A 14,197-nucleotide genomic window follows, 5' to 3' on the forward strand; every position below is an offset into this window, starting at 1 on the left:
GGATCAATGTAGTTCTCATGGGACCCTGAATTCTCACAAGAGTGAGTTATTGTAAGAGTGAGCCTAGAGGCCAGCACTGTGGTGTAGTGGGTGAGGCCACAGCTTATGATGCCAGCATCCCATATGGATGCCGGTTTGTGTCCCAGCTGCTCTGCTTCTGATCCAGCTCCCTGCTAATGGCCTGAGAAAAGCAGTGGAAGATGACCCAAATGTTTGAGTCTCTGCCACCCATGTGGGAGACCTGGATAAAGCTCTTGGCCCCTAGCTTTGGTATGGCCCACTCCTGGCCATTGCGGCCATGTGGGGGATTTGAACCAGTGCATAGAAGCGCTCGCTCTCTCTCTCTCTCTTTCAAATAAATAAATAAATCCTAAAAAAGGGGTGGCCTCTTTTTGACCTCTGACTTGCTTTCTAGCTTCCTGTCATGCAATATGACCTCTGCCTCCACGTGTGCTCCTGACACTGTAGTGCCATCTGTCACAAGAGCCCCAGAGGGTCTCAGAGAGCTGACTGATGCCAGTCCATGCCTGTGAAACTCCAAAACTATGAGCTACATAAACTTCCTTTCCTTATAAAGTTACCCAGCCTCAGGCACTGTGTTATGATAAGGAAAAACAGACCAACACATAGTCCCTTTGTCTACAAAGTCTCAATTCAAATGTCATTTCTATACAAAGACCTTCCTGAAGTTCCTCTCATGTGAGGCCTTATGCCTGAATTGCCATTTGTCCCAGATGATGGCACTGAGGACTTACAGGAAAATTTCTCAATGTCACACAGGAAGTTCCATTACTGAACTTTGTTACCACCAGCTCTGATACTTACTCATGCTTACCTGTTACCTCCTAACGCCCAGCCTTATTCCCTGCCCAGCTCACAATGTGTCAGACTCAACACATCTAACCATTTACCTGTGTAAAAGGATATTTGGGAAGGATATTTCTGAATCAAATGATGTCAGGAAGGATCAAAAGCTATAAATGAAAGAATGAAAGTGTACAGAGCTCAGAAATGATAACAAATTTTTGTGGGAAAAATGCAAGATTTATCTTCCACAAATTCTAGAGCCAGGCTTAAAGGAAGAGTTGAGCTAATGTGGTACAGTTTTTCTTTCTAGCTTTCTCTTAGAGGATCTCAGTAGGAATCCCTCCTGCCTCACCACCAAAGTGGTGTGCAAGGAGGAAAAGAATAAAGAGTCTTTTAATTAAAAGTTATAAAACTAGCTGATGCTTCTAGGAAGATATTCTTTGCTTTTGAGATGTGAACAGAGTTGCAGTAAATCATGATGGATCGATCACAAATATTTCTCTCCCTTTCTCCTCAAATCCTATCAAAATGACTACAAAGAAATAAAAATAGGTTATAACCCACAATGAGAAAGCTGAAAAAAAAAAAGACAACAGTGGAAAAGAGATTTCAAAATTTTCTTCAAGATGAAAAGAAGACTGAGGATTGGTAGGTGATTCATCAGAACTGTAGAAGGGAAGCTGTGCCCTAAGTGTCCATGTTGGGGTCGGGGGTACACTTAGAGACCAGTCGATGTGGCCCACAAAACTCCAAAGACTTAGTGACTACAGGACTCCAAGAGCCAATAAAGGCATGGATAACGGATGGCACCAAAAACAAGCACTGCTCAAAAACCTGGATAACACAAGAGCAACTGGATCCACAGGTATCTCTTCACACTGCGCTCCTCTCTCGTTCTCCAGACACATTCAACTAAAGAAGCTCTAGTCTCGGGGAAATGAAGTACAATGGGGTGCAGAGGAGAATGTCACACCCTGATTCTGAGTGCTGTATGCTCCCTTCCTTCTCCTTTCTTGTTTCATGTTTAAACTCTCCTCCCTTCTCCCATTTCACCCTTCCTTGTACCCTAGCAGGAGAATGTAGGATTCTTCTCTAAATACTCTGAATGGTTTTAGAGAATCTACACATTTCCAGCGAAAAGTGAAGCCTCAGAAACTAAAACCCACCAATCAGTAAGATATGACTCCCACTCCACCCCAAAGAGTAGAACATTAAAGACAGAAGCAAAGGGGCTGGTGCTGTGGCTTAGTGGATAAAGCCACTGCAGTGCTGCCATCCCATATGGACGCTGGTTTGGGACTTGGCTGCTCCACTTCCGATCCAGCTCTCTGCTGTGGCCTGGGAAAGCAGTACAAGATGGCCCAAGTCCTTGGGCCCCTGCACTCGCGTGGGAGACCCAGAGGAAGTTCCTGGCTCCTGTCTTTGGCCTGGCCCAGCCCCAGCCATTGCCATTACTGCCATTTGGGGAGTGAAGCAGTGGATGGAAGACCTCTCTCTCTCTCTCTGCCTCTCTGTACCTCTGCCTTTCAAAAAAATAAATAAATCTTAAAAAAATACAGAAGCAAAACAGCAACAATTTTTTAAAAAAGGAACCAGAGAAACAAAGGCAATTCAAGGAGCAGAGTTTTGGAAAGACATGAGACAAGAGGATATATTATGCCCTTGAAAAGAGAACAGAAGACTGGCCGGCGCTGCAGCTTACTTGGCTAATCCTCTGCCTGCGGCGCCAGCACCCCGGATTCTAGTCCTGGTTGGGGCGCCAGGTATTAGTCCCAGTTGCTCCTCTTTCAGTCCAGCTCTCTACTGTGGCCCAGGAGGGCAAAGGAGGATGGCCCAAGTGCTTGGGTCCCTGCACCCACATGGGAGACCAGGAGGAAGCACCTGGCTCCTGGCTTCGGATCAGCGCAGTGCACTGGCGGTAGTGCGCTGGCCTGGCCACAGCGACCATTGGAGGGTGAACCAATGGAAGAGGAAGACCTTTCTCTCTGTCTCTCTCTCTTTGTCTAACTCTGCTGTCAAAAAAAAAAAAAAAAAAGAGAGAGAGAGAGAACAGAAGACAACAAAAACAACCATCTGGACTAAAAACATGCAAACCGATAATAAAAAAAATGATAGTAGGAAAAAGATACAGTAGATGGGGTACAATGCAAAGCTGAAAAAATCCATTTGTAAATATATCATAATGAAAATGGGAAATTTGATGAGAGGAAATATTCAAGTTTTAGATACCTAAAATATTTTTTAAATCTTTTTAAGATTAATTTTTTTTATTTGAAAGACAGAGGTACACAGAGGCAAAGGCAGAGAGAGAGAGAGGTCTTCCATCCACTGATTCACTACCCAGATGGCTGCAATGGCTGGAGCTGAGCTGATCTGAAGCCAGGAGCCAGGAGCTTCTTCTGGGTCTCCCACACATGTGCAGGGGCCCAAGGACTTGGATCATCTTCTACTGCTTTCCCAGGCCATAGCAGAGAGCTGGATCAGAAGTGGAGCAGCTGGGACTTGAACCGGCACCCATATAGAATGCTAGCACTGCAGGAGGCAGCTTTAACTGCTACGCCACAGTGCTGGCCCCATAAACATCTAAAATTTTAGTGATAGGGGTTCTCAAAAGAGAAAAGCAAAAAATGGAAGGGAGTTATTACACAATTAATAGAAGACTCAGAACCAAAAAACAGAGGCTCCAAACTAAAAGAGTCCATAAAATGTTAGGCACAATGAATCTAAAGATAGCCCCCCACAACACACACCACACACATACACACACACACACACACACACACACGGCCCCATCATGAACTTCTAGAACATCAGGGATAAAGAGTAGATCCTAAGAACATCCAGAATGAACAAGTAATAATGGGAAGCAGCATCGTGTAAAATTCTCAATCATTTTAACACAAAGCACCGTATCTAAAAATATGATAAATCAAAAAAGAGCCGTATATGTGTAATTTAAATGCCTATAGAAGCTGGCAGAAGAATTCAAAGTAGCTGTTTCTTGTGAAAGGGTATGAAAAGTGAGGAGGGGATGTGGCCAGAGACTGCAGTGCTTAGAAGAAGCTTTTTAGAAGGATTTGATCATTTTTGATGACAAACACGGATCAGCCTGATACAAATAAAAATTTAAAGGGTCTCACAAGCAGATGAGGAACCCTGAAACATGCTTTTCCAGGCGGTAGAAAAGGAGTGTCACACATAAGGAGCACATTCATGAGTTGGTCTCCCAGCCTTCCTTCCTGCTCCAAAATTCTACACATAGCCTCCTCCTCGGGGCCGGCTAGAGTGACGTTTTTCATGGCATCATTTGCTATTGTATATATTCTATGTAGTATCCACTATGCTTGCTAGATGAGGTTGTAAGATAGAGGACTGGAATACAAAGGAGAACTCCAGTTCTAAAAACAGTTCAGGTTGGAGGATAAGGAGGGAGGGGGAAGCACTTGAGAGCTGGAGAAAGGTTTGGATACTGGGGGGGCGAGGACAAGAAAACAAATCAGTGCCTCAGTTACCCCTGAGGGTCATCTCCCCAGTCATCCAACACCAAGGTAACCCTCTGTCTTGTATGGGCATCATACAAGACATGGGCATCATTTCCCAAATCTAGCCATGCTTTCCAAATATTTTTTAAAAGCCTCTGAATCAGATGGCCCAAGTCCTTGGGCCTGTGCACCTATGTGGGAGACCTAGAAGAACCTCCTGGCTCCTGGTTTCAGATCGGTTCAGCTTTGGCTGTTGCGACCATCTGGGGAGTGAACCAGCAGATGGAGGACCTTTTTCTCTCTGTCTCTACCTCTCTCTGTAACTCTGGCTTTCAAATAAATAAAAATAAATCTTTTTAAAAAATGTCCCTGAATCATATGGAAGACAGATACCCTTATTTCATAGTCACGCTGTGTTCTTGATCAAAAAGTGTGATCGTGATTTGCCACCTGAGTCCCCTAGCGCACTCCTCTCCAAATGACATTTGGTCCTCCCTAAAGCTCTGATCCATGGTCAAAGGATGAAAATTTGCCAGTCTGGAGGAAATTTTTTAAAAAGGCTTTGAAGGCAATTCCAAAGAAGAACTTTCTATGGCAACATTGTTGGAGTCAGTGCACAGTCTTCCAGGGTGACTGCCCTAAAGGGCAACACTAATTCTGGCTTTTAAGCGTTTCTATGCTTGTTAAAAAGTCAGCCTCCTTGCTTTCAAGTCCCAGCTCGCAGTGCTAAAGTGTTTCCCTAAAGCCCCCATAAATTCTTCTTTCCCTTTGATACTTGGGCAATCCACCATTTCCTTCACTACACAAACTTAAGAGACATGTTTATGGAAGAAGGGGGAGGGAAGGTGATTTCTCTGGTTCCTCTTGAGATAATACTGACCCCCAAACATGCCTCCCAATGCCTCGCTAGGTGGGAGTTCTTAGAAGTGAGTCTAATGTGACATTTGACTGATGTCCGTGCTCCCCCTCCCGAATATGATGAATGGTTTGAAAACTGCAGAAGCCATCCATCTCCTTGCCACGGGGAATAATGCCGAGCTGCTTTATTGCCACCCTCTGCAGATGGAAAAGGCTTAGTGGCAGCTGTGTTTTGCTGAAGAGGAACCTGCTTGCCCTCTGTTGCACAGGCCACCACATTACTTAGGAGAATGGGCTGGAAGGGAGGGAGGGAAGCAAAGAGCCACTTGGGACTCACGTAGTCGTGTTTGCTGTTAGTTCATTACCCAGCCAACCTAGAGGTGTATCCTGAAAGACCTGGTGAAAGTCTTCAAGGCCAGATGCTTGGGGGGAAAAGTAGAGCTCTGGGTCACGATGTCAGTTGGTCACAAAAACTTAGGGTTGGTGAGATGGCACTGCCTTAGTTGCCCATGGACAACCTTGGTTATCTCAAAATAGCCAGACCTGGTAATGCACACCGTGATTTCAGCACGGATGTCCCTTGATGAGGTGGCTCATGGCTGCAGAGCACAGACCGTACAGACGATCAGTGCTGTATTGGCCCACGTGGTTTGGGACTGGCTTAAAAATTTATTCAGCTACAAATCACCTTCTTCTGCCTGAGAAGGAAGAAAGTATATAGATGGGTGGCTATGTGTATGCCATGCAGGGAGGAGGAACAGGGGAAGGGAGAGGGAAACACAGACAGAGAGACACAGACACAGAGAAAGAGCATCTGAAAACTTCACCAGGGAACCAAGTTCTCTGTAACAGTAGCAGCCACACGGCTCAAGCCCTGCCTTTGAGCCTTACTGCCAGGTATTGTCGGGTGAACTCCCATGAGCCTCAGTCCTGCCTCGGGGAGTGGGACAAGGAGCACGGCTGGGTAAAGCATAATGAGATGATTTTAAAGCCCTATTAATTTTTTCCATTTTAACCAATCTTTCTGGATGAGGTACCAGCTCTCTTGGGAGGCCAGTTCTAAGGAATTCCATGGAACCCAAAACCAACTATAAAAGCCTAGCTTTGAGGTATGGCTGCTGGGGAAAAGAGCTGCAGTTGAGTTTCCAGTTATGCCAAGTCTATGTTCAGAAGGCCACACGCTTAGGGGAGGAGGCTACCTCTTTATTCCCCAGATGCCCAAGGGACATTTCAGAATGGATTGAGCCTAGAATTCTCTCCATCTCTCACGGTTTGAGAATCAGGATTTTTTGGCTTATCAGTACTGAGGAACATTCATATCCACATGAAGGCTCAGAGGGAACGAATAAATGTACAAGGATCACACAGCCAGGAAGCTGCAGAGCTAGACGCCAGGGCTGAGTCTGGTGGATACCAAGTACAGTGTGCTAGCTCAACACAAGTCTCTGAGGCTGCAGAGACGAATGACACACAGTCTCTACCCCTAGGAGTTCAGATGGAAGCCAAGGCTTAAGGTATCTTAGAGACTTGTAGCTGTAATTCCATTAGAGACTCACCTTGGCCTGGAGCATGCCCTTTTCAGTGAGAGACTCTCCTTACACCTCGACGTTTGCACTTAACAAGATGAGGAATGATGTCTACCATCAATTAAAATGTACCTTTTAATATGCTCAAGAATTTACCAAATATTCCAACACCCTTAGCACTATGTCAATACAAAGTGTCATTCCTATTATTAATGGGTAATAGCTACTACTACATAGAACATGTAAGTCTGGTGCTCTGTGCATTAGTGAAATGAATTTGTTTGGTAAGTAAGATGACCTCATACCAGCTCCCACAGCACAAACAGACAGAGGCTAGGGTAATGGGAAGTGAAAAGATTTTGAAGTCCTGATTCTAGCTTTGGTCTAGCTACTTAAAGACCTAGTTGAACTTCAAGAACAATGGGAAGGGAGAAGGGAAATGTCAAGAACAAAACATGAGGCCAGGAGGAATGCATGGGTGACAATCACTAGGTGAGAGAAAGCACCCAATCCTCTAGCCATCTTGTTTTTCATTTCCCGATCTGAATTCACACAGCTCAACAGCTGCCCAGTTCTAGCCCAAGGCAGGTAAAGCTACTCCTGGGCAGAGCGTGCAGTGAACAAAATCAACAAACGCCATGCCTGCCTCCCATGGGAGACTGCAGACGTCAGAGGGGGCTCTGGCTTGGCATGCCATGAAGAGGACTGTGCAGAGAGCGACTCTGGTCGAGGCTCTGTAAAGCCCCGTGGAGTCTGTGGGGAACAATAAGAATGCAGCATATAAATGTGAGCTGCAGGCTGATGGGCCCATTAGGAATTAGGGCAGTCTTTGAAAGGAATCTGCGGAGATGATGCAAAACACCAAGCATGTGACCCAAATCGTGGCAGGGCATATTGGAGGGAGAGGGGAATGGGAATGAGACATTTTCTAATCTGATTAGTCTGAAGTTTCCCCTGAGTGTGGAGAAGGGTCACTGCACAATTAGAGGCAAAGTTAGGCTGAACATGGTCTGCGGAGCAGTGGGGAGGGATGACCTCCTCAAAGCTAAAACTGGGCTTGGAGGCGGATGTGTCCAGAGATTGAGACAACTTCGAAGCCAGTTGCAGAATGATCCTTTTGCATTTAATGTCAAATCGTAAAGGCGAAAACAAAACAGTCTGCTGAGAGAATGAGAGGCTGATGACTTGGTGGCCTCAGAACTGGATCAGAAACATCTCGGTCCTCCGGAGGCCAGGCTCCCACATTACTGGACTTTCCAGGACAACTTGTCCTCGAGCCCATCGAGAGATAATCTAATAAACATCTACAGCTTCCTGACTCGAAGACAGCTTAATGTGTGAAAGACATTCTGCTCCAGCTGTCGAAAAACAAGGCTTCTGCTAATATAGACAGACCCAGGTTTCCTCCAGGCCTTTTCTAAGACAGAATATGTGGTCTATGGTCCCTGACTTCAACTTTTCTCCTAGTCTCCAATCAATACTTAGCAGCCTAAGTGTCCATTAAAGAAAAAATATAACAAAAAATGCTATTTAATAAAAACTAGAAAAATAAACCAAAGGGTGAATGTTGGAATAAAAAAAAAAAGACTTGGGGCCAGCACTGTGGTGTAGCGGGTAAAGCCACTGCCTGCAGTGCCAGCATCCCATATGGGCACCGGTTCGAGTCCCAGCTGCTCCACTTCCAATCCAGCTCTCTGCTAATGCACCTGGGAAAGCAGTAGACGATGGCCCAAGTCGTTCAGCCCCTGCACCCACGTGGGAGACCCGGAAGAAGCTCCTGGCTTTGGATTGGCTTCGGACTGTTGCAGCCAACTGGGGAGTGAACCATCTGGTGGAAGACCTCTCTCTCTCTCTCTCTCTCTCTCTGTACCTCTCCTTCTCTCTCTGTGTAACTTTGACATTCAAATAAATCTTTAAAAAAAAAAGAGAGAGAGAGAGAGACTTAGCATCAGGTACTGTGCTGCATACTTTATATACATTATCTCAGTTAATCCTCACAAACACTAGGAAGTAAGCCCCGTTACCTCATTCCAGAGGTAAGGAACTAAACGTTTAGGTAAGTCCAACTAATGCACAAGATCACACAGCTAGTAAGAGGATCAAAGAATATAAGAGACTAAGTGGGGGTGTGTGGTAAACCATCAAGTTGTGACAGTACATTGTTACAGGTGGTAAATCAAACAGAAGCATGTGTCTGCATCTGAATAGACCACAGGTTGAGGCACAGCTCCTCCTTACAAGGTAAAGGACAAAGGGAGAAACATAATGCAATGAGAAGCCTTAGGACGTGATGATCACTCCAATTATCAGGCAAGCAAATGAAAGAGGGCTCCCTGGATGTGGTACCAATTGAAATGGGTCTTGAAAGAAGAGCAAGCTTTAAGCAGGGAAAGAAAATTGGAAGCTATTACTGGCTGAACAGCAAGAGAAAATGCAAGAACATGGGAAGGTAGGAGCTGCTTGTGGGAAATGCTGAAATGGCCCCTGTGGTTGGACTAGGAGCAACAGGAAGGAGAGTTTTGGGGATGTGATCCCTGTGGAGAAATCTGACACCTGGACCTGCCTACTTCACCTCAGGTTCTCTATACCAGGATAACCTGCTTCTCTCTCACACAGCTGCTGCTAAACAGAAGCAAATCTAGCTAAGACAAAATCTAAATCAAAACGAAACCAACAGAACTGACAGTCTAGAAGATCACTCTAGGACAATCTAATGCACCCACACATCCAGCTGCATTTGCCCTCTTCTGGACTGCCCTCCTCACCACCTTGGCCCCTTGTTCTCCCACATGGGATTTGGTTTCACCTTTTCCTTTGGTTTCTTCTGTCTCTGAAGAGAACTCCTCATTACAGTCCCTACTTGAGAACAATGCTCCAAGTGACAACCCTAAGCACCATGATGGAGAAGCAGTTTCAAAGTCAAGGGGTTCTGTGCTTCCTCAGGTTGTAAACTGACACCATAGAAGCTCTGTCACAATTACGTGGTGATTTTTTTCTTAGAATGTACTTAGTTGCTGTATAGAAAAATAGATTTAAAATGTAGAGATTGGTGGGGAGAAAGACGAACACAGAGGCCCTGCAGCAGTCAAGAAGAAATATGGATCAGATGACGATAGTGGGACTGGAATGGGGAGAGTAGATGCAAGCAGGTGGAAGGAGGGAGGATTGTCAAGACATCCTAGTCTACTGGCTATTTGCAGACAACAATTCAAAATTATTAGAAGCAAACGATGTACATATGAAAGGTTCAGGGATCGAGTCACAGCTCTTCTTCTATGCTATCTGATTTGAGGAAAGCTACCTCCTCTCTCTAAACCTCAGCACTCTCCTGTGTATGATAGGAATGATGATAGTCTGAACTCTTCAATTTGTCTCCAGAAAGTAAATGGGATAACATATCCAATGCAAAGATTGCAATGTCTAGCACATGGCCAAACATGTCAGAATGACCAAGATATGGAAGCCAGGGAAGGAGCTGGAGTAAAGCCACAGAAATCATAGAAGGTGACTAAAGTCTCGGTTGCTGGGAGCGTGGTGCCAGGAAGTCAAAACTCAGGTTCAGCAGAAGTGATGTTTTAGAAAGAATTCACTGTAGTCTCCTTTTATGACACCATCATTTCTAATAATAATTATTATCTAATAATAATTCCTAATAAGCTCTCTAACATTCAAAATCATGACTAATTTTTCCTTTGTAACACTTATAAATGGAGGTTGATCAGCAATGTTATAATGAAATGGGAACATCAAGGATAATTAAAGGTAAATGTAAAACCAGTAATAGTCCTCAAAACAAAAATACACAAGACAATCCCCATCAAGGATGGAGCGCTCACTTACTCGGACAGTAAGGATTCTAGAAGGTCTTCATTCAACGGTAGCCTGGAAGACTTGCACAGCCTCTTGATGTCTTTGGTAGGCAATACATGCTTTCTACATTAAAACAAAATACAAAATAAATGGCCCTTTATATACCTTGTGCCCTTTAGTAACAATTACATGCTAGCTACTGCAAAGAAAAATACACATATGATGGGCCCTAAAAATGTGCTATTGGAATTCATAGTAAAGAAAAACAGTCATATTGCATTTCACCAACATTTTCCATTTCAGAGGTCACCAGATTCTGTCTTCACAAAGGGCTTTCCATCAAGATTCAGATTCTTGGTTGGTGATAATACAGCCCGTTAAGGCTGCAGCCACGAGCGTTGCTCTAAGTAATTGATCTGCATTCTTGACCACTGGTCAAAAATGGTTTTGATATTTAAAAACATCTCTTAATTTGACAGGCATCTAGAGCTTCCACCACAAGTATGATATGACTTGAGGGTGTTTTTCTGGTCTTTTCCTTGGACCTAAACCTTATAACTTGGAAGCTCCAGCCTTAAGATTCACTTTGATTTTGTCGGATGCAAGTGGTTTTCTCTAAAGCAGTCCAACAGTCATTTTTCTCCAGCCTGCTGGGGGTACAGAAACAATTGTCTAGTGTTGTTGCTCAGCCAATGTTCTTCCAGGCACCCCACAAGATTAGTATTAATAAAAAAGGAAGTAAGTAGGATCTTTGCTTTGCAATGAGAACATCTGTATCTAGAATCAAAGCTTGTTGGATCTGGATGAACCCCAGGCTGTCTGATTAAGCTGTTCCATTGATCCCAGGAAGTGTTCCTTTAGTGAAATAGTGTCATTCCCTAGGGAAGGGCACCACCAGGGAGGAGGGCAGGTCCAGGGTCATGCGAAGCTCAGGTCATATATCTTTTAGGAGGCTCAAGAAAGCTTAAAGTTTGAAGTTGGGGCAGGCATTTGGTAGGTGCAGTAATTAATGTGTCATTTGGGATACTTGCATCCCATATCAGAATTCTTGGGTTCCAGTCCTGGCTAATCTGCTTCTGTATTTGCTCCCTACCAGTGCACATCCTGGGAGGCAGTAGATGATGGCTCAAGTAATTGGGTCACTTCCACCCATGTGAGAGACCAGGGTTGAGTTCTAGGCTCCTGGCTTTAGTCTGGCCTTATCCCAGCTTTTGCAAGCATTTGAGGAGTAAACTGGTGGATGGAAGAACTCTGTCTCTGTCACTGTCTTTCCAAAAACAAAAACAAAAAAAGACTAAAGGGAAATACCTTTATAAAAACACAATGAAGTTGCATTATGGATTAGGAAAACAATCACATTCATTTTTAAGATAAATTAAATGACTTTCAAAGATATGTAGGGTATGTTGCTGGCCACTTGGGTATAGGCTTCATGTCTGGGGATGAAGAAAGGGATCACCAAGAAGAGAGATGGCTAGCGGTGGTGTGTAATAACAAGGATAAAAGCTAGAGGGAGAACTACAGTTTTCTAACTCTCCATTATATCAGATCTGTAAGATGAATTCCAAGACATTAAAATGGTTGTATGCAGCAGTTTTAACAATGACTTAATGAAGTTCAACACACACAGGCTCAATGAGTTAGAAACAGATTATCCTGGCTTCATTACTTTCAAGAATGTCAAAGAAATTTTATAGCAAATTTACTTAAAAATCCCCTGTTCTATTATAAAGGTCACATTGATAAATCTCAGATAACACTAAAATAATGTAAGATGACATCTCAGAGTTAAACCTTCTAATACCTTGATTTACTGTATTTCAATCAAAGGCTTCTAGAAACAAGTGAAAAAAATGCAATGGGGTAGCCTATTCTTTTGAGGATACTGGGCCTCCTCTAGCCAATTAACAAAGCTCACCATCATTATGAAACATTGGTAATCAGATACTCTGCAAAATGCTTCAAAGAGACTTTGCTAAATAGTGGAGCACTATGGGACAGGACAATTTTCTTTTTGTCCTTTTTGATAAAATTTAAATTCCTTCATTACTTACGGTCCTAGATACTTAATTGATTCATTAGAATCAGAAAAACAAAAGCTTACTGTTCTCGATCGTCGTACACACAGCGTAAAACGAGTATGTCGAAATTCTCATAGTTGTTTTTCTTAAGTTGCTCATGGGCGTTTGCCATTAAGACACTCACATCTGGACATGGGTCGTCAGGTACACGGTAGTGACGTGAAATGGTTATAATCTCTTGTTCTGAGATTTTTTTGACAGTCATATCCAACAGCAATTCTCTATAAAGAAAATGGAAAACCACAATAAAATATGTAAGAATATTTTACTACTTCTATTTAAAAAGACCCAAATCACATTTTCTAAACATTTACCAACTGTGTAGAGGACAAGTGATTACTGTTCTTTAATTTAATTTCTGTACTTAATTTAGGAGCAGCAGGAAGATACCAATGCTAGAGTGGAAAATCATTAGTATTATAGCTTATAAATAAAGTGGCATTTTGCCTGGAGTTAAACTTCTACCACCTAAAATCTGCAATCAGGAAGTAAAATTTTAAATTCCTTGAATGGTCAATGTATCTGTCATTAAGCACATGCCTTTATTCAATGTCTGTTAATCTTCCTTATACAACATAGTAATAGACTTGTGTTTCTGGTTTCCCAAGGTACAAAATTTATAAATTAATAAATTAGAAAGGTGTTCTGAGGCTGGGGAAAACAATCATGCACATGTCTGTAGGAAAAAGTAAACACTGATGTACACTGGCAGTGGGAGAAAAAAATGAAAATTAAAAGAGCTATGTCAGGGAATAGTGTCTGAGTCCTTACAAAGCAAATGGCACTGAGATTATTTGGCAGAGCTGAAAAACCAAACAACGTTTTAACAGTGAGGTCCCAAAGCCTACCACATTAGCTGTACTGCTTTCAATATATCCTCTATGCAGCATGCACTAGAAAGAATTACACCAAAATGGTTAAAACACAAAATGTTACGGTGGTTACATGAGTAAGCTTCTATTGTTTGGAAAATCTACTTACTGGAAATAATTCAGTTCCCAAGAATCCTGAATAAATAAGGGAACACGAGATTTTATTTGCTCTTTTCCTATAGATTGGTTTTTCACAAAAATGGTTTTTAGGTTTTTTTTTTTTTTAAGATAATTCTGGTCATTATTATTATCGCTTTAAAATTCTAGGTTGTTCTGTTCCAGAATTTCCTTAGAGTTTAGATGTTGATCCACCTAAAGTAACTGCATTTCCCCTATCTCCACTTCTCAGGTTTCCCGGGGGTCTTTTTTAAGGGGGGAGGGGGTTGAGTTTTCTTTTGTATTTTCAATGGAAAGTGAAGGCCAAATTCAATCGAGAGGACCCCACCATTTCAGCAAGTCAGGTCAGACATCAATCAGTAACACTGGCAGGGGACTTAGTGGGTGAAGAACACAGTAAAAAGCACTCTGAGGCCGGCGCCGCGGCTCACTAGGCTAATCCTCTGCCTTGCGGCGCTGGCACACCAGGTTCTAGTCCCTGTCGGGGCGCTGGATTCTGTCCCGGTTGCCCCTCTTCCAGGCCAGCTCTCTGCTGTGGCCCAGGAGTGCAGTGGAGGATGGCCCAAGTACTTGAGCCCTGCACCCCATGGGAGACCAGGAGAAGCACCTGGCTCCTGCCACTGGATCAGCGGGGTGTGCTGGCT

The 14,197-nt window shown here is 43.5% G+C and overlaps 1 protein-coding gene across 1 annotated transcript in view; it reads right to left on the minus strand.

Moving 5' to 3' along the window:
- Nucleotides 1-14,197, minus strand: part of EFHC2 (EF-hand domain containing 2) — a 183,471-nt gene that overhangs the window by 21,396 nt on the left and 147,878 nt on the right. The window contains exons 12-13 of the mRNA XM_008272519.4: nucleotides 12,588-12,785; nucleotides 10,514-10,606 (exon numbers count right to left, since the gene is read on the minus strand). Coding sequence (XP_008270741.1) covers nucleotides 10,514-10,606; nucleotides 12,588-12,785 — 291 coding nt within the window. The remainder of the gene's footprint in view (nucleotides 1-10,513; nucleotides 10,607-12,587; nucleotides 12,786-14,197) is intronic.

The sequence above is a fragment of the Oryctolagus cuniculus genome, chromosome X, assembly GCF_964237555.1.
Source record: "Oryctolagus cuniculus chromosome X, mOryCun1.1, whole genome shotgun sequence".
NCBI lineage: Eukaryota > Metazoa > Chordata > Mammalia > Lagomorpha > Leporidae > Oryctolagus > Oryctolagus cuniculus.